Source organism: Carcharodon carcharias, chromosome 8 (assembly GCF_017639515.1).
Source record: "Carcharodon carcharias isolate sCarCar2 chromosome 8, sCarCar2.pri, whole genome shotgun sequence".
Lineage (NCBI taxonomy): Eukaryota > Metazoa > Chordata > Chondrichthyes > Lamniformes > Lamnidae > Carcharodon > Carcharodon carcharias.
This window is the reverse complement of record NC_054474.1, coordinates 151,723,551-151,745,697: the sequence shown is the minus strand read 5'-3', so window position 1 is coordinate 151,745,697 and position 22,147 is coordinate 151,723,551. Positions and strand designations below refer to the sequence as shown.

Below are 22,147 nucleotides of genomic sequence, written 5' to 3'. Positions count from 1 at the left end.
TCTGCTTTCATGCCCTCATAATTGCCCTTATATAAGTTTAAAATGCTAGTCTTGGATGTATTCATTTCTCCCACAAAATGAATGTAAAATTTAATCATTTTATGATCGCTGTTACCTAGTGATGCCTTCACTAGGAGGTTATCAATTAATCCTATCTCGTTGCTCAATACCAGGTCTAGTATAGCCTGATCTCTGGTTGGCTCCAGAACGTGCTGTTTTAAGAAAGTATCCCGAAAACATTCTATGAATTCCTCATCTACGCTACCTTTGTCCATCTGATTTTTCCATTCTACAAGTAGATTAAAATCCCCCATGATCATTGCTGTACTTTTCTAACAAGTTCCCATTATCTCTTCTTTTATACTCTGTCCGGCTGTGTAGTTACATTTAGGGGGCCTGTACACCACTCCCACAAGTGACTTCTTGCCTTTATCATTTCTCATCTCAACCAAACCGCTTCTACATCCTGGTTTCCTGAACTTAGGTCATCCCTCTCTAATGTGCTAATAGCATCATTAATTAACAGAGCCACCCCTCCACCTTTTCCTAACTTCCTGTCATTCCTAAATGCCACATACTCATCAATATTCAGGGAATCTGTTATCATGCGGCCATGTCTCTGTAATGGCTATCAGGTAGTACTTATTTATTTCTATTTGTGCTATCAGTCCATCTGTTTTATTTCAAATGTTATGTGCAGAGCTTTTAGTTTCGTCCTTTTATTATTTTTGTAGTGTGTAGCCTTACCTGCTGATCCACTCTTAGGTTTGTACTCTCTGTTCCTTCCTGTCACAGTCTGTTTATCATTTCCCAAATTAATACCCTGTCTCTCTTGCCTTGTCTCTGCTCTTTGGTTTACCATTTCTTCCCAGATTTGATCCCTTGACCCCACTATTCAGTTTAAAACCCCTTTCTACTTACCTAGTTATGCAGCTCATGATGACACCAGGCCCAGCACAATTCAGGTGTAAACCGTCCCCATGGTACAAACCCCACTTTCCCCAATACTGATGCCAGTGCCCCACAAACCAGAATCCACTTCTCCCGCACCAGTCTCTGAGCCACACATAAATTGCTCTAATCTTATTTGTCCTGTGCCAATTTGCACGTAGCTCAAGTAATAATCCAGAAGCTATTACCTTTTGAGGTTATGCTTCTTAATTTGGTGCCTGTCCCCTCGTACTGACAATGCAGAGCCTCCTTCCTCATCCTGCCTATATCGTTGGTACCTACACTGCCTCTGACAAAGTTTCTCCTCCGATATCTCCCTCGTGATTCAGTATCAGTTTATTTTTCGGTTCCACTCCTGTGAAGCGCTCTGGAATGTTTTACTGTGTTAAATGGGTCAGCCATGTCTCTGTTAGAATCACACTCATCTCTGGTTCACAATCACAAATTTTCTGGGTTCAGTTCCCTCTCCAGGGACTTGAGCAGGCTGACACTTCCAGTGCAGTACTGAGGGAATGCTGCATTGTCAGAGGTGCTGTCTTTCAGGTGCAATATTAAACTGAGGTGCCATCTGCCTGCTTGGGCGGTTGTAAAGGATCCCATGGCAAAATTTTTGTAGAAGAGCAGGGGCGTACTCCCTAGTGTCCTGGGACCAATATTTATCCCTCAGTCAACATCACAAGAACAGAGAGTGCAAACCTGAGGTGATTCCACCCAAAGTGCAGTAGAGGACGGGTTTTACCCGCTGGCCGCAATGGCAGCTTTTCACACCTTATTGTCCCAAACCCATTATTATCAGGTTGCCATTATTCTTATGGCCTTTGTTATTGTGTTGCCTTTGCTCTTTTCACGTTACCGTTATTACCACTGTTACCATGTTTACCATTATTCTAATTCTATTACCGCTATTCTTTTCATCTTATCGTTATCATCGTGTTACCACTATTATCGTGCCACCATTATTCTTATTCTGTTATTGTTAATCTTATTGCATTACCTAATCTTATAACGTTATTTTTATTGCTTTACTCTATTTCAAAGCTTCTTGGGCCATTTTTGCGCATTATTGTTATATAGATGCGGATTGTTGTTGGGGCTGTTTAGATTTGTTTTCTTAATTTTTGAAGGCTAATTCGCTAGGGTAGCGTGAGTGTATTTAAATCTGACACAAATATGTTTATCAATCTAGTTTCTGAAAGTGAAAACATCACCTAATTGACTTAAAGGTGACCCAAGGGATGTGTGGAGGCGCAAAAACAAAAATTAACATTAGAGGAAATTTACTTCCCAATGAAAATTGTACATTATAGCTTTATCCATTGAATTTATGACACAGAAACAGGCCATTCGGCCCAGCTGGTCCAGGCCGGTGTTTATAACTCCACTCAAGCCTCCTCACACCTCTCTTCATCTCACCTTCTCAGTATATCCCTTTGTCCCTCGTGGGTTTATCCAGCTTCCTCTTGGTCTGTGCTATTCACCTCAACAACTCCATGTGGCATTGATTTTGATTTTTTTTAAATATCTTTGATCAGAAACGTTAAAAATAGCACCTTCCTCATATTGATTTTCTCTTGGAGAGTACAGTTTGGGGTTAAGTTGTCTGTTTTTGAAAAAATGATATTAATCCTTAACGAATGCCATTTTTGTTATGGTTAAACACTCTCTAATGGAGAAAAGCAATCAAGTGCATATAACTAACAGAATCACAGAGTCTATACAGTGCAGAGTAGGCCATTCAGCCCATCAAGTCTGCACTGGCTCTCTGAAAGAGCATTCTACCTAGTCCCATTCCCCTGCCTTATCCCCCTAAACCTGCACATTCTTTCTTTTAAGGTAGCAATCTAATTCCCTTTTGAATACTCAAGAACAGGTATGGCGGTGTGTTACACTTCACTCAGGGAGTCCGAGTTGCTGTGGCAACACACACTTTCACGTGCAAGTTGTTGTCCAGAGCTATGGATAGTGATGGCAGAGGCTCCAACATTCTTTCCATCACATGGCTGACCAGGAATCTCTCCCACTCTTCCTACCTGCCATTGGCGTGTGCTGGAAGGATTTGCAGGTTGATACAGCTCATCTATTATTTAAATCTCTGTGGGCTTTTAATCTCTGGCGTTAGCCAGCACACGTTAGACAGGCGCCTTATTTATATGTAAAAGAATCACGTGAAGTTTTCCCAATGAAAATGGAACATTATAACTTTTCACATTGAATTTATGACACAGAAACAGACCATTCGGCCCATCTAGTCCATGTCAGTGTTTTTAATTCCACTTGAGCCTCCTCCCACCTCTCTTCATCTCACCCTATCAGTATATCCTTCTATTCCTTTCTCCTTCATATGTTCATAGTAGAATGTCATCTTGGGGTCCCACCCTTTGATTAAAGATCAACCTCTAGGGAAGTAAATCATAGGGGCTTTTTAAAAAAAAAAAAATTGTTTTTCTTTGTCACTTTCTTTCAAGAAGTCTGTTTAGTTCTAAAGATGTTGGATTTGGGAATAAAGGTTGTTTGACCCATTGTCAAGAATCACCCAACTGAGCCATGGGAGGAGTTTTGGCTTTGGGAAGGTGAGGGATTGCATGGACTGATGTATGGGGGAACCAATAGCAGTGGTTTGGGGGCAGGGCCAGTGGGAGGTGGGACATCTAGAATCCTCCAGGAATATGTCCAACCAGTGTTGGCAACTGTACATAGGCTGCGTAGCCCCTGCCTCCCCAGATGATAACCAAATGGCTGTAATTTAAGAGAATGAAAAGATTGCCCTGTGATATTTGTCACTCTGGGGTCAACCTGGCACTGAAGGTGGAGACCAAACCCTTAATTTTGCCATGTAACTGGAGTTTCCCTGCACGGTGCCCAGAGGTACAGTTCAGGCAGTCAGGAAACTTGCCCCTTCTTGCAATTTTTGATCTGGCTGGTCGAATGATGGGGTATAACTGAGAATTCGCATTTTTGAAAACAAAATGCTTGTAAGCAAACAGGATTTGCCAATAAGAATGGTTGTCCCAAATGCAAATTAAAAACTGTTGCTTTCACCCTTGAGTCTGAATTCCTCGCTCGTGAATATGAAACATTATTAAAACTATAAATAATTTTAGTTTTATAGAGTGAATTTTAAAATAAAATCCTGAATCCTGAAAACCAAGGGGACCAGGCTAATGGTATTGAAATGCTGTTTAATGTTTTAACCAAATGGAGCTAGTTAAGTGTGAGGCAAAGAAAATATTGGTTTCTCTAAAATGAAATCAACTCAACAGCAAATGACAAGATGTCCAAGAGGTCATGTTACTGTCTGATACATCCCAGATTTAAATCACTCCACCACTGGTGGCCATGACTTCAGCTCCTGAACTCCAAACTCTGGAATTCCCTCTCCAAGATGAATCTTCAAACTCAACTCTTTGACCAAGCTTTGGGCCTAAAATCTCTTGTTTCACAGTGTCAAATTTTGCTTGATAATTGTTCCTGTGACACATCTCAGGACCATTCACCGGTTTAAAGGTGCTATATAAATGCAGGTTGTTGTTGTGGAGGAGGTTGTTATTCTACATTAGGGGTTATTGACAGCCATGGACTGTGGAGAAGGGTATTCACGCTGCCTGTGGGCTGTGTTGATGCTGCATGGAAAGGATTTGACTGAATCCTAAGCACATGACAGACCTGTGTGCACTGGACACCAGGATGTCTTGGAGTTCCAGGGCAGATGCCATTGGGGTCTGATTTTTAAAATGCTTCCTCTCCTCTTGACCTCCTAGTTCACTGTTGATGACAGGTTGGCTAGAAAGCTGCACCTGACCACTCCCAGTCCTGCTCCTAGAAGAGAGAGTGAGAGATTGGGGCAAGAATTTTCTTCTTCCTGACCTCCCTTGTCCCAGTGGACAAAGTGAACCCCCCCCCACTCCCCATTACGTATGGCCTTTGGAATGTGTCAGGCGTGAAGGAATAATGTTAAACTGCAACTCCCACACGAGGGAAACAAAATGACAGCAACTCACCCTGGGCAGAGAAGGTCATATTTCAAGATAAATGCCAGAATTGTTGGCATTTTGCAGCAACAGCTCACCCCTGAACCAATACCTTGTGACAGAGAGCAGTAGGAGGCCAGCCTGTCTCAGCATTCACATTAAAATACACGAATGCTTATTTTAAACTGAAAACCTCAGGTGATGTAGGAGCTGTTCAACATAGACACAATAATCTTCCCCTGGATTGCTCTTTGTCTCAGTCTTTAACTCTCTCTTTCTCTCTCTCTCACACTCCCTGTAGATGCTGGACAGGTGGATAAGGTGGTAAAGAAAGCTTGTGGAATGGTTTCCTTTATTGAATACAAAAATGGGTGTAATGATGGAATTGTATAAAACACTGGTTAGGCTACAGCTGGTCACCACATTATAGGAAGGACATAATTGCTCTGCAGGGAGTGCTGAGGAGATTTACAAGAATGTTGCCAGGGCTGGAAAATTGCAGCTATGAGGAAAGATTGGATAGGCTGGGATTGTTTTCCTTGGAACTGAGGAGGTTGTGGGTTGACCTGATCGAGGTGTACAAGATTGAGTGGCCTAGATAGGGTAGACAGGGATGCTCTGTTTCCCCTAGCTGAGAGGTCAATTACCGGGGGCACAGATTTAAGGTGATTAGTAGAGGGATTAGAGGAGACATGAGGAAAAACCTCACCCAGAGGCTGGTGGGTGTCTGGAAGGCGGGATTAGAATGGGCAGCTAGTATTTTTATTTTTATTTTTCAGTCAGTGCAGGCATGATGGGCTGAATGGCCTCTTTCTGTGCCATAACTTTTCTATGGTTCTGTGTCTGTGTTCCTGTGTCTGTCTCCCTCTCTCTGTGTGTCTGTCTCCTGTCTACCTCTGTGTGTGTGTCTGCTCCTCTATGTGTGTGTCTCCCTCACTCTCTCTGTGTCTCCCTCTCCTCCTCTCCCTTCCTCTCCCTCCCCTCTCTCTCTTTCTCTCTCTTTCTTTCTGCCCCTTTCCCTCTCTCTGCCCATCTCTTTCTCTGCCCCCTCTCTCTATCCCCCCACTCTCTCTCTGCCCCCTCTCTCTCTGCCCCCCTCTCTCTCTCTGCCCCATCTCTCTCTCTGCCCCCTCTCTCTCTGCCCCCCCTCTCTCTGCCCCCCTCTCTCTCTGCCCCCTCTCTCTCTCTGCCCCCTCTCTCTCTGCCCCCTCTCACTCTCTGCCCCCTCTCTCTCTCTGCCCCCCCTCTCTCTGCCCTCTCTCTCTCTCTGCCCCCTCTCTCTCTGCCCCCTCTCTCTCTGCCCCCCTCTCTCTCTGCCCCCCTCTCTCTCTGCCCTCTCTCTCTCTCTGCCCCCTCTCTCTCTGCCCTCTCTCTCTCTCTGCCCTCTCTCTCTCTCTGCCCCCTCTCTCTCTGCCCCCTCTCTCTCTGCCCCCTCTCTCTCTGCCCCCCTCTCTCTCTGCCCCCCTCTCTCTCTGCCCCCTCTCTCTCTCTGCCCCCTCTCTCTCTGCCCACTCTCTCTCTGCCCCCTCTCTCTCTGCCCCCCCTCTCTCTCTCTGCCCCATCTCTCTCTCTGCCCACTCTCTCTGCCCCCTCTCTCTCTGCCCCCCTCTCTCTCTGCCCCCTCTCTCTCTGCCCCCCCTCTCTCTCTGCCCCCTCTCTCTCTGCCCCCCTCTCTCTCTGCCCCCTCTCACTCTGCCACCCCCCTCTCTCTGCCACCCCCCTCTCTCGGCCCCCCCTCTCTCTCTGCCCCCCCTCTCTCTCTGCCCCCCCTCTCTCTCTGCCCCCCTCTTTCTCGGCCCCCCCTCTCTCTCTGCCCCTCTCTCTCTGCCCCTCTCTCTCTGCCCCCCTCTCTCTCTGCCCCCCCTCTCTCTGCCCCCTCTCTCTCGGCCCCCCTCTCTCTCTGCCCCCTCTCTCTCGGCCCCCCCTCTCTCTCTGCCACCCCCCTCTCTCTGCCCCCTCTCCCTCTGCCCCCTCTCCCTCTGCCCCCTCTCCCTCTGCCCCCTCTCCCTCTGCCCCCTCTCCCTTTGCCCCCTCTCCCTCTGCCCCCTCTCCCTCTGCCCCCTCTCCCTTTGCCCCCTCTCTCTCTCTGCCCCCTCTCTCCCTGCCCAACTCTCTCTTTCCCCCTGCCCATTTCTCTCTCTCCCTCTGCCTCCCTCTCTCTGCCTCCCTCTCTCTGCCTCCCTCTCTCTCTTTGCTCCCTCTCTCTTTCTGCTCCCTCTCTCTCTGCCCTCTCTCTCTCTCTCTCTCTGCACCCCCCCCCTCTCTGCTCCCTCTCTGCCCCCTCTCTCTCTCTGCCCTCTCTCTCTCTGCCCCCCCTCTCTCTCTGCCCCCTCTCTCTCTGCCCCCTCTCTCTCTGCCCCATCTCTCTCTCTGCCCCCTCTCTCTCTGCCCCCTCTCTCTCTGCCCCCTCTCTCTCTGCCCCCTCTCTCTCTGCCCCCTCTCTCTCTGCCCCCTCTCTCTCTGCCCCATCTCTCTCTCTGCCCCATCTCTCTCTCTGCCCCATCTCTCTCTCTGCCCCCCCTCTCTCTCTGCCCCCTCTCTCTCTGCCCCCTCTCTCTCTGCCCCCTCTCTCTCTGCCCCATCTCTCTCTCTGCCCCCTCTCTCTCTGCCCCCTCTCTCTCTGCCCCCTCTCTCTCTGCCCCCTCTCTCTCTGCCCCATCTCTCTCTCTGACCCATCTCTCTCTCTGCCCCCTCTCTCTCTCTGCCCCATCTCTCTCTGCCCCCTCTCTCTCTCTGCCCCCTCTCTCTCTGCCCCCTCTCTCTCTGCCCCCTCTCTCTCTCTGCCCCCCCTCTCTCTCTGCCCCCCTCTCTCTCTGCCCCCCTCTCTCTCTGCCCCCTCTCTCTCTGCCCCCTCTCTCTCTGCCCCCCTCTCTCTCTGCCCCCTCTCTCTCTGCCCCCTCTCTCTCTGCCCCCTCTCTCTCTGCCCCCTCTCTCTCTGCCCCCTCTCTCTCTGCCCCCTCTCTCTCTGCCCCCTCTCTCTCTGCCCCCTCTCTCTCTGCCCCCCTCTCTCTCTGCCCCCCTCTCTCTCTGCCCCCCCTCTCTCTCTGCCCCCCTCTCTCTCTGCCCCCCTCTCTCTCTGCCCCCCTCTCTCTCTGCCCCCCTCTCTCTCTGCCCCCCCTCTCTCTCTGCCCCTCTCCATCTCTCTCTGCTCCCTCTCTCTCTCTCTGCCCTTCTCCATCTCTCTCTGCCCCCTCTCTCTCTGCCCCTCTCTCTCTCTCTCTCTCTCTCTGCCCCCCTCTCTCTCTCTGCCCCCTCTCTCTCTCTGCCCCCCTCTCTCTCTGCCCCCCTCTCTCTCTGCCCCCCTCTCTCTCTGTCCCCCTCTCTCTCGGTCCCCCCCTCTCTCTCGGTCCCCCCTCTCTCTCGGTCCCCCCTCTCTCTCGGTCCCCCCTCTCTCTCGGTCCCCCCTCTCTCTCGGTCCCCCCTCTCTCTCTGCCACCCCTCTCTCTCTGCCCCCCCTCTCTCTCTGCCCCCCTCTCTCTCGGCCCCCCCTCTCTCTCGGCCCCCCCTCTCTCTCTGCCCCCCTCTCTCTCTGCCCCCCCTCTCTCTGCCACCCCCCTCTCTCTGCCACCCCCCTCTCTCTGCCACCCCCCTCTCTCTGCCACCCCCCTCTCTCTGCCACCCCCCTCTCTCTGCCACCCCCCTCTCTCTGCCACCCCTCTCCCTCTGCCCCCTCTCCCTCTGCCCCCTCTCCCTTTGCCCCCTCTCTCTCTCTGCCCCCTCTCTCCCTGCCCAACTCTCTCTTTCCCCCTGCCCATTTCTCTCTCTCCCTCTGCCTCCCTCTCTCTGCCTCCCTCTCTCTCTTTGCTCCCTCTCTCTCTCTGCTCCCTCTCTCTTTCTGCTCCCTCTCTCTCTGCCCTCTCTCTCTCTCTCTCTGCACCCCCCCCCTCTCTGCTCCCTCTCTCTCTCTGCCTCCCCCTCTCTCTCTCTGCCCTTCTCTCTCTCTCTCTGCCCCCCCGCTCTCTCTCTCGCTGCCCCCTGTCTCTTTCTCTGCCCCCTGTCTCTCCCTCTGCCCCCCTCTCTCCCTCTGCCCCCCTCTCTCCCTCTGCCCCCCTCTCTCCCTCTGCCCCCCTCTCTCCCTCTCTGCCCCCCTCTCTCTCCATCTTTCTCTGCCCCCCTCTCTGTCTCTCTGCCCCCCCCTTCTCCTTCTCTCTCTGCCCCACTCTTTCTCCCTCTCTCTGCACCCCCCCTCTCTCTCTCTGCACCCCCCCTCTCTCTCTCTCTCTGCCCCGCTCTCTCTCTGCTCCTCTCTCTCTGTTTCTGCAGGCGTACACAGTATGTAGTCTGATTTGGGAGTCCAGGCGTACACAGTGTGTGGTCTAAAAATTAGAGCAGGACCTATCAGGAGTGCAAATGCTTCTACACGCGCGGGGCTGTGGAATTTTGGAATTTTTTCCGCAAATGGCAATTGATGCTAAATCAATTATTAAGTTTAAATCTGAGATAGGTAAAATTTTGTTATCCAAAGGTATGAAGGGACCTGGGGTAAGGGTGGGTGTCGAGAGTTAGATCACAGATCAGCCATGATCATTGAATAGTGGAGCAGGATTCAGGGCTGAATGTCGTCCTCCTGTTCTTATACACAAACTGTCCTTTTATTACAAAGAAACAAAGCTTTTTTTGTTTATCATGAATAAATTGTGAGTCACTCAGTCACTTGTGCAATTAAACAGTGATCATCAGACTAATTTGTCTCAAGTTCCTACCAACCAGCCTGATACATGTTTAACACCGCACCTGTTGCTCGATGAATAATGATTCGTGATCTGTTGATCAATTATCAAAGAGTATTTGTTTCATATTGCTTGAACAAAGACATGTTGTCAAAGCTTGGCAGTTAACTGTCAGTCATCATTTAACTGGTATACTCTCCATGGCAAAACCTCTATCAATCAGAGTCCACTTGCAAACCAATCAATACTCTCTTCTCATGCAGTGTAAATTGTTGTTCCCTTTACAATTTGGTATTCTTATGAATTGTCCTGATGAGTACAAGTCGAAAAGCTTCGATAGCATGTGTCTTTATTTCAGTAATACTCAAGTTCTCTACCACCAACCATCAATATTTCTTTTGGTTTTCACCAGCCACTGATGTAGGGTTGTTTTGAGGGTTCGAGTGTCTGTGTGGATTCACGTTGTCTCACGTGGTTTCTCTCCCTTGTTCTGTTGCAGTTCACAGAGGAGAAGCTCGGACAGGCGGAGAAAACCGAACTGGATGCGCACTTTGAGAACCTCCTGAGCCGTGCTGACAGCACCAAAAACTGGACAGAGAAGATCCTACGTCAGACCGAAGTCTTGCTTCAACCCAACCCAAGTAAGATCAGGCAAAGGGTTTTCAATCTGTTGCTCTACTGCATCCTCTTTGGCGACATTTCAGACACATTCAAGATCATGTCCGGGTCAAACAGGAGCGGGACCTGAATTAGGACAGAAGGAGAAACACTTTTTCACAGAAAGGGTGGCGGAAGTGTGGAACTCTACCCTACAAAAAGCAGTAGGTGCTAGCTCAATTCCTCCTCCTTCAGGTCCCCTGCCCTAAGAGGGCTTTGGTGACCATTGCCTCCAATTGCATTGGTCCATGATTATGCTTGGCAAAGTACTGCAGTGGTTTGCCATTGCTTTCTGCAGTATGGCTGACCACAGGAAACTCTCCAGGTCTTACTGCCTGCCATCAGGCGTATTGGAAGGATTTACAGGCTGATCATCAACCTGTTTGGCCGCGTTATGAACTCACCTTCCGTGACCATCTAGTCCTGGAGTGAGACTTGAACCTGGAGCTTATGGCTCGAAGGCAGGGACACCACCCATTGCACCACAAGGCCTCCCACAGTGACAGCTCAGTTTATCATTTTAATTCAGAGATTGGTAGGCTTTTGATGGCCGATGGTGTAAGAGTGGAATAAAGCCAAGGTGGCTGGGTGGGGTTCGGACACAGGTCGGTCACAACCTCACTTCTGAGATCTCGGAGGGATGTGGGGCTGAAGGAGATTACAGAGACAGGGAGGGAAGAGGCCAGAAAGGAATTTGAAAACCAAGATGAATATTTTAAAACCGAGGTGTTGTTGGAACAGGAGCCAAGTAGATGTTAGGTAAGGTACAAGGGTGATGGGTGAATGGGACTTGAGGAAAGTTTAGATGGAGGCAGCAGAGTTTTTGAGATCAGTTAAGTGAATGGAAGTGATCTGGGCGGATGGAGGAACAGCCTCGATGGGCTGAATGGCCTCCTGTTCCTATGCTCCCGGTGAGAGTAGGTGAAGGAGATTGAAATTCCACCTGTCTTTATGGCATGGTTGTAAAGTTTGACTCTGAAATTACTTTTGAACAGTTGTCGTAACTGACCTGATATTATTCCACAAGCCCAGACTTCATCCTTCCCAGCAAGTACGCTGCGCAAAAGCACCTCATTGGCTGTGAAACATTTTGGGATGTCCTGAGGATACGAACATGTGAAAATGACAGACAGTATAAAATATTCTGGTCGGCCCGAGCTGCCCCATGTAACTGTGATACCTTGTGCACCGTGATACAGATAGTCGCAGAATCTGTCAATCGCTTCTCCCGGAAGAGATGGCAACCGGAGGAAAATCCCAGGACTGCTGAAGGGGGAAAAACCTGGAAACCTCAGCTCCGAATCCCTTTTGTGTTACTCGCTTGTGAAAGGACCAGTAGAAATCCACAGTCATTCTCCCCCCCTCATTTTCTTCGTCCCCTCTCTCTCTCTTCGTTTCTCCTTTCACTTTATCCCAGCCAAATTTGAGGAAATGAGGAAAGGCTGAACATAAGAAATTGGAGCAGGGACTAGGCCATTTCAACCTCCTTTACCAGTCAATAAGATCACAGCTGCTCTGAGTGTGGCCTTAATTTCACTTTCCTGCCTGCCCCCCAATAACTCTTGACTCCCTTGTTATTATAAATCTAACTCGGGCCTTGAATATATTAAATGACCCACCTCCACTGCTCTCTGTGGAAAAGAATTCCAAAGCTTAACACTCCCCTGAGAGAACAAATTCCTCTTTGCCTCCATCTTAAACAGGAGACCCCTTATTTTGAAATGAAAAGTTGTGTTGAAACGGTCCTAGATGCGTCAACCAAGCACCATTGACTTGGTTATTCTGCACCTGGATGTAATAGAGAAATGATGTTTGCCCCTTAAGCCTCACTGCCTGGTCCCTCATCACCGTGCTCGAGTATCCTGGGCAGTTTGAGTATTCGGAATGGGCTTTTCCACATTTGAGGCTCTATCTCAAACAGGATGCATGTTTGTGACGCTGATTCTCTGCGTGCTGAATGAATGTTGATTTTCAGGTACACTCCCCTGAGGAGGTACTGAATAAACCCCAGGTGAGATCCCACCGGGAGGGGGGAGAGAATCCCAAGGAGGGCAGGAAGGGAAGGGCGGATTACTGTTCTAGAGAATAAATACCTGGTTTTCTATCACATCCGCAGCTCATCTGTTACTAAAACTCTCTTCCGTGCCATTATCTATAGACTTGATGATTCCAATCCTCTCCTAGCCGGCCTCGCATCTTAGCTCATTCAAAACTCTGCTGCCTGTATCTAAACTCTCACCAAGTCCCATTCACTCGTCACCCCTGTACCCGCTGAACTCCCCTTGGCCCCTGTCCCAGTAACACCTCAGTTCTAAAATTCTCATCCTTGTTTTCAAATCCCTTTATGACCTATCTCCGTAACCTCCTCCAGCCCCACAACCCTCGGAGAGCTCTGCGCCCCTCTCATTATGGCCTCTTGATAATCCCCGATTTTAGTCTCTGCACCACTGGAGGCTGTGCCTTCAGTTGCCTGGGCCCCAAGCTCTGGAATTCCATCCTCTCCGCCTCGTCTCTACCTCACTCTCTTCTCCTCTATGATGCTCCATAAACCTTACGTCTTTGACCAAGTTTTTGATCATCTGACCTAATATCTCCTCATGTGGCTTGGTATCAGATTTTGTTTGATAATACTCCTGTGAAGCACCTTTCATTATGTTAAAGGCGCTATAAAAATTCAGTTATATATAACAAGGACCCTTTTAGATTCATTGTACTTTCTCTCACTCCAGCTTTGTGCACCATGCACTCTTATCCTTGGCGTCTCTGTATCTTTAATGATGCAGTCATGGTATTGGTGAGGTATCATGGTGAGGTATTGAGACCGCTCTGTGTACGCCCCTCCATTAGGACTGGCTGGTTTTGTAAATTGCCCAGTAATTTGAACTATTTTAGATCTCAGGGTAGCCAAGGGCCATTCGGCCTGTTTGATGCTGCCCTGAACCCAGACTGAAAGCCACGCCCAACTCTCTTTCTGAATTCCTGTTAACTCCAGATGCACTTTCCAGACACCTGTCCTTGGGCTTGTCCTACAACCCTAAACCCACCTTTCTGATAACTGGAACTCCACCTCATCTGCTGCCCATGTTAACACAAGTTGTTGTTTGTGTGGGTGTTCATTTTCTACCACTGTGACTATCAACATCCTGAAACTGAACTGGACTAGCCATATAAATACTGTGGCTGTAAGAGCAGGTCAGAAGTTAGGAATCCTGCGGTGAGTAACTCACCTCCTGACTCCCCAAAGCCTGTCTGTCCACCATCTACAAGGCACAAGTCAGGAGTCTGATGGAATACTCCCCACTTGCCTGGATGAGTGCCGCTCCAACAACACTCAAGAAGCTTAACACCGCCCAGGACAAAGCAGCCCACTAGATTGGCACCAAATCCACAAACATTCACTCCCTCCACCATCGATGCACAGTGGCAGCAGTGTGTACCATCTACAAGATGCACTGCAGGAATTCACCAACGCTCCTTCGACAGCACCTTCCAAACCCATAACCTCTACCATCTAGAAGGACAAGGGCAGCAGACACATGGGAACACCACCACCTGGAAGTTCCCCTCCAAGTCATTCGCCTTCCTGACTTGGAAATATATCGCCATTCCTTCACTGTCACTGGGTCAAAATCCTGGAAATCCCTCCCTAACAGTATTGAGGGTGTACCTACACCACACAGACTGTGTTGTAGGGTGTCGGTTACAGATGGGTAATTCTAAAGAAGTCTTGTAGTAATATGTAGGTTAACTAAGTCTTTATTAGCTACTAGAAATATTTGCAAAGGTACAGTAAAGGGACAAGCTAGGATCTGTCTCCATGCTTGCTGGCACACACAGCTCGGTCCAATGCTGGACTGACCCTGGGTGCCAGTCATGTGCTCTCTTACATCACAGTGTGGGTGGTACTGCACTCAGTCCCACATTAACCCTATATTTGCCAGACCCTTATACTACATACTGCAGTAGTTCAAGTCAGCAGCTCACCACCACCTTCTCAAGGGCAATTAGGGATGGGCAATAAATGCTGTCCTAGCCAGCCAATCTCACAAGAATGAGTAAAAGGAAAATCAGCAATTATGTTGTGTTTTATAAACATGTAAGTCTGTTAATCACATTACACCATCTCTGTAACATCTTGTGGTTCAGCATAAACTTATTGGGCAGAATTTTATGGCGGGGGGATTTTACGGTGGGGGGATTTTACGGTGGGGGGATTTTAAGGCGGGGGGATGTTACAGAGGGGGATTTTACAGCGGGGGATTTTACAGCGGGGGGATTTTACGGCAGGGGGATTTTACGGCAGGGGGATTTTACGGCGGGGGGATTTTACGGCGGGGGGATGTTACAGAGGGGGATGTTACGGCGGGGGGATGTTACGGCGGGGGGATGTTACGGCGGGGGGATGTTACGGCGGGGGGATGTTACGGCGGGGGGATGTTACGGCGGGGGGATGTTACGGCGGGGGGATGTTACGGCGGGGGGATGTTACGGCGGGGGGATGTTACGGCGGGGGGATGTTACGGCGGGGGGATGTTACGGCGGGGGGATTTTACGGCGGGGGGATTTTACGGCGGGGGGATGTTACGGCGGGGGGATTTTACAGCAAGGGATTTTTCGGCGGGGGGATTTTACATTCTCACTGAAGTCACTGGGGTTTAGAATGTCGCGCCACATTTTATGGCCCCCGTCCCCGCTGAAATGGGGTGGTAAAATTCTGCCCGTTATGTGCGGTATACCTGTACCACTAACCTTACTGGCCAAATGTAGAATTTACAGCACAGAAACAGGCCATTTAGCCCAATCGGTCCATGCTGGTGTTTATGATCCACAGAAGCCTCTTCCCACACTTTTCCAGCTCACCTATTTATCTTTCCTTCTCTTCCTTTCTCCCTCATGTGTTTATCTAGTTTCCCCTTAGAGGCAAGCCCGCAATTTGCCTCAACTACTCATTTGGGTAAGTGGTTCCTCTTGAAGATATTCTCTTCAAGCCCATTCTCAGCAGGCTTTATCTCACACGCTGACCTTCTGTGTGGGCTTGTCATTAAATTATCGCTGTCATAATTAGTTGGCGTCTGACTGAGTTGAGACATTTTCCCTCCAGATTGTTGTAAGGTGACCTTTTCTGGAGCTGTCATTGTAGTCGGCACATTAGCAATGCGCAGTGGGGAGCCTTGTGGCCTCTTCCCTGGAGAACTCTATGCTGCAGTCACCAGTCTCATGAAGCTGATAAATTTCATTTGTCCCTTTACATAAGAAATGGGAGCTAGATTTGGCCATTTGGCTGCTTGAGCCAGGATTGCTGTTCAATGAGATCATGGCTAATCTTTCATCCCAACTCCACCTTCCCACAGTGACCCGATATCCCTTAATCCCTTTAGTACCCAAAAATCTATCGACCTCCGTCTTGAATATACTCAATGTCAGAGCATCCAAGGCTCTCTGGGGTAAAGGATTCCAAAGATTCACAACCCTCTGAGTGAAGAAACTGCCCCTCATCTCAGTCCCAAATGGTGGCACGCAGACCAAGAATTTGATCCTGTGTTCCAGATTCCCAATAAATTTGAGAGAGTTTACAAGTTCCCTGGTGTTTATTGGGGTTGTACTGGGATCTGGAGCCATGGTGGTAAGGTTAAACTGTTGACCTGGCCTCTGGGCATTGTTAATGTTGAACGTGTGCTGCTTCAAGTTGGGAATTAAGCACAGCTGTCCCCAATTGGGGAAGGATTAGGGAATTATTGCAGGAGTATATTTACTCTGGTTTACGCTGGGTGTCGGCTTGGCCTAAATAGCCAAGTGGTTATGGTACTGGGTTTGTAACCCCAAGATCAAGAGTTCAAATCTCACAATGGCAAACTATGAAACAATGTAACTTCATCTGAAACAGATGGAAACAGGTTTACTCAAAAGAGTATCAAACGTTCAAATCTCGCAATGGCAAACTATGAAACAATGTAACTTCATCTGAAACAGATGGAAACGGGTTTATTCAAAAAAAAAAGAGTATCAAGAGTTCAAATCTCACAATGGCAAACTATGAAACAATGTAACTTCATCTGAAACAGATGGAAACAGGTTTACTCAAAAGAGTATCAAGAGTTCAAATCTCACAATGGCAAACTATGAAAAACAATGTAATATCCCACCAGGCGGGAGGAGCCGTACATTCTTGCCCGGCTGATCTGCGGAGGATGCGCGAGTGCCAGGAGGTCTACTCTGCCGCTTCTTCTGCCAGGATCAACTGGGGTAAATGTTCTGGACTCCTGGTCGGTCAGTGGCAGATGGATCCCCTACCCGAGGAGCTCAGGCCTTTCACCTGGAGCAGGACCAGCCTCCTCTACCTGGGGGTCCATCTCTGCCCCGCTGAGGAATCCTGGCCGGCAAACTGGCAGGAACTGGAGACGAAAGTCACCGCTCGCCTGCGGCGCTGGACAGGACTGCTCCGAGTGCTATCTTACCGAGGTCGAGTTCTGGTCATAAACCAGCTGATTGCCGCCATGTTGTGGTATCGGCTGGTCACTTTGACCCCTCCCCCGGACTTTGTCACAAGAATCCAGAGATTGTTAGTCGACTTCTTCTGGGACAAAAGATTGCACTGGGTCGCTGCCGAGGTTCTGAGTCTCCCGCTTAGGGAGGGTGGTCAGGCGCTAGTGTGCCTACGCACACAGGTGGCGACTTTCCGCCTTCAGACCCTGCAGCGATACCTCTACGTCGAGCCTCCTCCTAGATGGTGTGCCCTGATGACGTATTTCCTCCGTCAGGTGCACGGCCTGAATTATGACGTGCAGCTCCTGTTTATAGAACAGCTGGGCCTCGGTGGCTCCTTGCAGGCGTTGCCCGTCTTTTACCAGGACCTGATCAAAGTCTGGAAAGTGGTCGCCTCGCAACGCAGCTCTCCCCCGTCAGGAGTAGCGGCTATCGTCAGAGAGCCGCTGCTCAGGAATCCGCCCCTCCGTCCTTTTCAGTGGTTGGCGGAGAGGAGGGCTGTGGCCGCAGGGGTGACCAGAATCGGGGACGTGCTGGGTGGCGGAGGACTGGGCTGGATGCTCCCGCAGGAGTTGGCGCGACGCGCGTCTGTGAGTGTCCAGGTCGCAGCCGATGCCATCCAAGACCTGAGAACGGTCGTGCTCGGACCCGACGTTATTTTGGGTCTTGAGGCGGCCCAGGTGCGCGGTGGTCTTCCGTCTGAGCGTTCCCCTGTTCGGACGGAATTCCACATTGGCCCCAAGCCCCGAACCCTCCCTCGGGTGCTGGTGCCCCGCAATATGAGCCGCCTCGGGGACATGCCCTCTGTGCCTTTTGGCACGGCAAAGAGGAGCTTTTTGTACGGACTGCTGCTGCACACCTTCCATTTTCTCGCCCTTGTCCGTCGACCGGACACGCCCTGGCGTGCCTTGTTGCCGTCCGGCGGCGGAAGCCCCCGATGGGAGGCCCTCTACGGAGGTGTCCTCCCCCTTTCTATCGGAGACCTGGGTTGGAGGGTGTTGCATGCAGCAGTCCCTTATAATAAGAGGATGCATTGGTTCGCGGACTCTCAGGACACGTGCCCTTTTTGCGGTCTTGTGGAGTCCGTGGACCATGTATACATAGGGTGTTGTAGGCTGCACTCCCTTTTTAGTTATTTGAAAAACCTTTTATTGATGTTTTGTTTGCACTTCAGCCCCACGCTCCTGATCTATGGGCACCCGGTGCGGAAGGGGGTCGGGAAGGAGGAGGACCTCCTCGTGAACCTGCTCCTGGGCCTGGCCAAGTTGGCCATTAACCGGTCCAGGCAGCGGGCGATCGACGGGGGAGTCCCGCCCGATTGTTTGTCCCTCTTCCGCGGCTACGTTCGCTGCCGGATGTCCCTGGAGAAGGAGCACGCGGTGTCTGCTGGCACTCTCGAGGCCTTCCGTGCTCGGTGGGCACCGCGGGGACTGGGGTGTTTTGTTGACCCCTTTAATCACATTTTGATTTAAAGTTTGTAAGTTTCCTTTAAAACTTTGTTCTTGATTTTACAGCTGACCTGAATTAGGGGCTGTGCCTGATTTATCCCAATTTTGTTGATTTGGTTTTCATTTAAAAGATTATCAAGAGTTCAAATCTCACAATGGCAAACTATGAAACAATGTAACTTCATCTGAAACAGATGGAAACGGGTTTATTCAAAAAAAAAAAGAGTATCAAGAGTTCAAATCTCACAATGGCAAACTATGAAACAATGTAACTTCATCTGAAACAGATGGAAACAGGTTTACTCAAAAGAGTATCAAGAGTTCAAATCTCACAATGGCAAACTATGAAAAACAATGTAATATCCCACCAGGCGGGAGGAGCCGTACATTCTTGCCCGGCTGATCTGCGGAGGATGCGCGAGTGCCAGGAGGTCTACTCTGCCGCTTCTTCTGCCAGGATCAACTGGGGTAAATGTTCTGGACTCCTGGTCGGTCAGTGGCAGATGGATCCCCTACCCGAGGAGCTCAGGCCTTTCACCTGGAGCAGGACCAGCCTCCTCTACCTGGGGGTCCATCTCTGCCCCGCTGAGGAATCCTGGCCGGCAAACTGGCAGGAACTGGAGACGAAAGTCACCGCTCGCCTGCGGCGCTGGACAGGACTGCTCCGAGTGCTATCTTACCGAGGTCGAGTTCTGGTCATAAACCAGCTGATCGCCGCCATGTTGTGGTATCGGCTGGTCACTTTGACCCCTCCCCCGGACTTTGTCACAAGAATCCAGAGATTGTTAGTCGACTTCTTCTGGGACAAAAGATTGCACTGGGTCGCTGCCGAGGTTCTGAGTCTCCCGCTTAGGGAGGGTGGTCAGGCGCTAGTGTGCCTACGCACACAGGTGGCGACTTTCCGCCTTCAGACCCTGCAGCAATACCTCTACGTCGAGCCTCCTCCTAGATGGTGTGCCCTGATGACGTATTTCTTCCGTCAGGTGCACGGCCTGAATTATGACGTGCAGCTCCTGTTTATAGAACAGCTGGGCCTCGGTGGCTCCTTGCAGGCGTTGCCCATCTTTTACCAGGACCTGATCAAAGTCTGGAAAGTGGTCGCCTCGCGACGCAGCTCTCCCCCGTCAGGAGTAGCGGCTATCGTCAGAGAGCCGCTGCTCAGGAATCCGCCCCTCCGTCCTTTTCAGTGGTTGGCGGAGAGGAGGGCTGTGGCCGCAGGGGTGACCAGGATCGGGGACGTACTGGGTGGCGGAGGACTGGGCTGGATGCTCCCGCAGGAGTTGGCGCGACGCGCGTCTGTGAGTGTCCAGGTCGCAGCCGATGCCATCCAAGACCTGAGAATGGTCGTGCTCGGACCCGACGTTATTTTGGGTCTTGAGGTGGCCCAGGTGCGCGGTGGTCTTCCGTCTGAGCGTTCCCCTGTTCAGACGGAATTCCACATTGGCCCCAAGCCCCGAACCCTCCCTCGGGTGCTGGTGCCCCGCAACATGAGCCGCCTCGGGGACATGCCCTCCGTGCCTTTTGGCACGGCAAAGAGGGGCTTTTTGTACGGACTGCTGCTGCACACCTTCCATTTTCTCGCCCTTGTCCGTCGCCCGGACACGCCCTGGCGTGCCTTGTTGCCGTCCGGCGGCGGAGGCCCCCGATGGGAGGCCCTCTACGGAGGTGTCCTTCCCCTTTCTATCAGGGACCTGGGTGGAGGGTGTTGCATGCAGCAGTCCCCTATAATAAGAGGATGCATAGGTTCACGGACTCTCAGGACATGTGCCCTTTTTGCGGTCTTGTGGAGTCCGTAGACCATTTACACATAGGGTGTTGTAGGCTGCACTCCCTTTTTAGTTATTTGAAAAACCTTTTATTGATGTTTTGTTTGCACTTCAGCCCCACGCTCCTGATCTATGGGCACCCGGTGCGGAAGGGGGTCGGGAAGGAGGAGGACCTTCTTGTGAACCTGCTCCTGGGCCTGGCCAAGTTGGCCATTAACAGGTCCAGGCAGCGGGCGATCGACGGGGGAGTCCCGCCCGATTGTTTGTCCCTCTTCCGCGGCTACGTTCACTGCCGGATGTCCCTGGAGAGGGAGCATGCGGTGTCTGCTGGCACTCTCGAGGCCTTCCGTGCTCGGTGGGCACCGCGGGGACTGGGGTGTTTTGTTGACCCCTTTAATCACATTTTGATTTAAAGTTTGTAAGGTTCCTTTAAACTTTTGTTCTTGGTTTTACAGCTGACCTGAATTAGGGGCTGTGCCTGATTTATCCCAATTTTGTTGATTTGATTTTCATTTAAAAGATTATCAAGAGTTCAAATCTCACAATGGCAAACTATGAAACAATGTAACTTCATCTGAATAGGAACAGATGGAAACATGTTTGTACTCAAAAGAGTTACTCTGGGTGTCTGGAAGGAACTGGGTGAGTCTGTGACTTTACTATCTCGAAAAGAAGCCTGTTTTAAGGTACAAGCTAGCTTCCGACTCATTCTTCCCCCCTACACAATTGTTGGAATTAGCAGGCAGGAGGTCCAGATGATCCTGACATGATTTGGAAACTAATTATTGCTCATGTGGCTTTGGAAGGAAAACCAATTACATAGCACCACCTCAGGACACCCTCAGCCAACAATGTGCTTTTTTTGAAGTGTGGTCACTGTTGTATGTAGGAATTGCAGCAAACCGATCGGACAAGATCTACCTCTCGAAGACACGTACATTGTAAATCTATTAGATTTTGATTTGCAGGTTATCACCCATCCTAATTTAGATTATTGATTTCATTACTTTAACAATGATTGAGATTAGGATATCAGGTCTGAGGTTGTTGATATTATTTTATTGCCCTTCTTGAGTTTGGGAACTTTATTTGTCTAATTTTTACCCCTACAACATTGGACTCCTTCAAATGATTTGTCAGTATGTCACAATCCTGCTTCCTTGTCTTACTCAGGCCTCAGGATATGGTTATGGAGAATTTACAGCACAGAAACAGGCCATTCAGCCCAACTGGTTTGTGCTGGCGTTTATGCTCCACAAAAAACTCCTCCCATCCCGCTTCATCCAACCCCATCACCATATCCTTCTATTCCATTCTGCCTTGTGTGGTTATCCAGCTTCCTCTTAAATTCGTCCAAGCAATTCTCCTCGACCCACTCCCTTGTGGTAGTGAGTTCCACATTCTCACCATTGTCTGGTTATTTATTAGTGGCTACTGTTTGTGGTCTATAGTTATAGTCTCCCCACCACCCCCAACCCCTCATTATGTCTATCCTATTAAACCTCTTCAGAATTTTGAAGGCATCTATTAGGTCACCTTCTGTTTTCTAGAGCAAAGAGCCTCAGCCTATTCAGCATTTCCTCAGTTCTGGTATCGCTGTTGTAAGTCTGGTTCTGTTACCGATCCTATGGTTGTTTTTTTTGAATTTGGAAACTTTACTTTGCAGTTTTCAGTCTGTCGGACATCACAGCATTTGACTCCCTCTAATGACTAGTCAGAACCTCGCGGATTTCCCGCCTGGATTTAGCTCAGGTATCCATGGAGAATTAATGGTTCTCGGTGTACCTTGAATTTCACTGATACCACAGCACACAGCATGTGTACTTTGATGGTGGTGTGTCCTTCCATTCTCCTTAGTAACTGGAAGCCCCAAGAATTAACAACCTCCCGTTCACTCTTCTTCACAATTCTTCCTGATCTTATTCGGGCCTTTTCTAACAGTCTCCATGTCTAATCTCTTATTACAGTGCTGGAAACATGAATTTCATTCCTTTCTAGCTTCTGGTATGTATCTCTCTCTCTCCCTCTTTCTCCCTCTCTCGCCCTCTCTGTCTCGGCCCCTCTTTCTCTTTCACCCACCTCTCTCTCTATCTCTCTTTCAACCCCCCCTCTCTCTCTCTCTTTTTTCGCTCTCTCTTTTTCGCTCCCTCTCTCTCTCTTTTGCCCCCTCTCTCTCTTTTGCCCCTCTCTCTCTCACCCACTCT

The 22,147-nt window shown here is 49.9% G+C and overlaps 1 protein-coding gene across 6 annotated transcripts in view; it reads left to right on the top strand.

Moving 5' to 3' along the window:
• Positions 1 to 22,147, top strand: part of sh3glb2a (SH3-domain GRB2-like endophilin B2a) — a 115,672-nt gene that overhangs the window by 27,271 nt on the left and 66,254 nt on the right. For all 6 annotated transcript variants that reach the window (XM_041193921.1, XM_041193920.1, XM_041193919.1 and 3 more), the window contains exon 2: positions 10,089 to 10,230. In XM_041193921.1, coding sequence (XP_041049855.1) covers positions 10,089 to 10,230 — 142 coding nt within the window. The remainder of the gene's footprint in view (positions 1 to 10,088; positions 10,231 to 22,147) is intronic.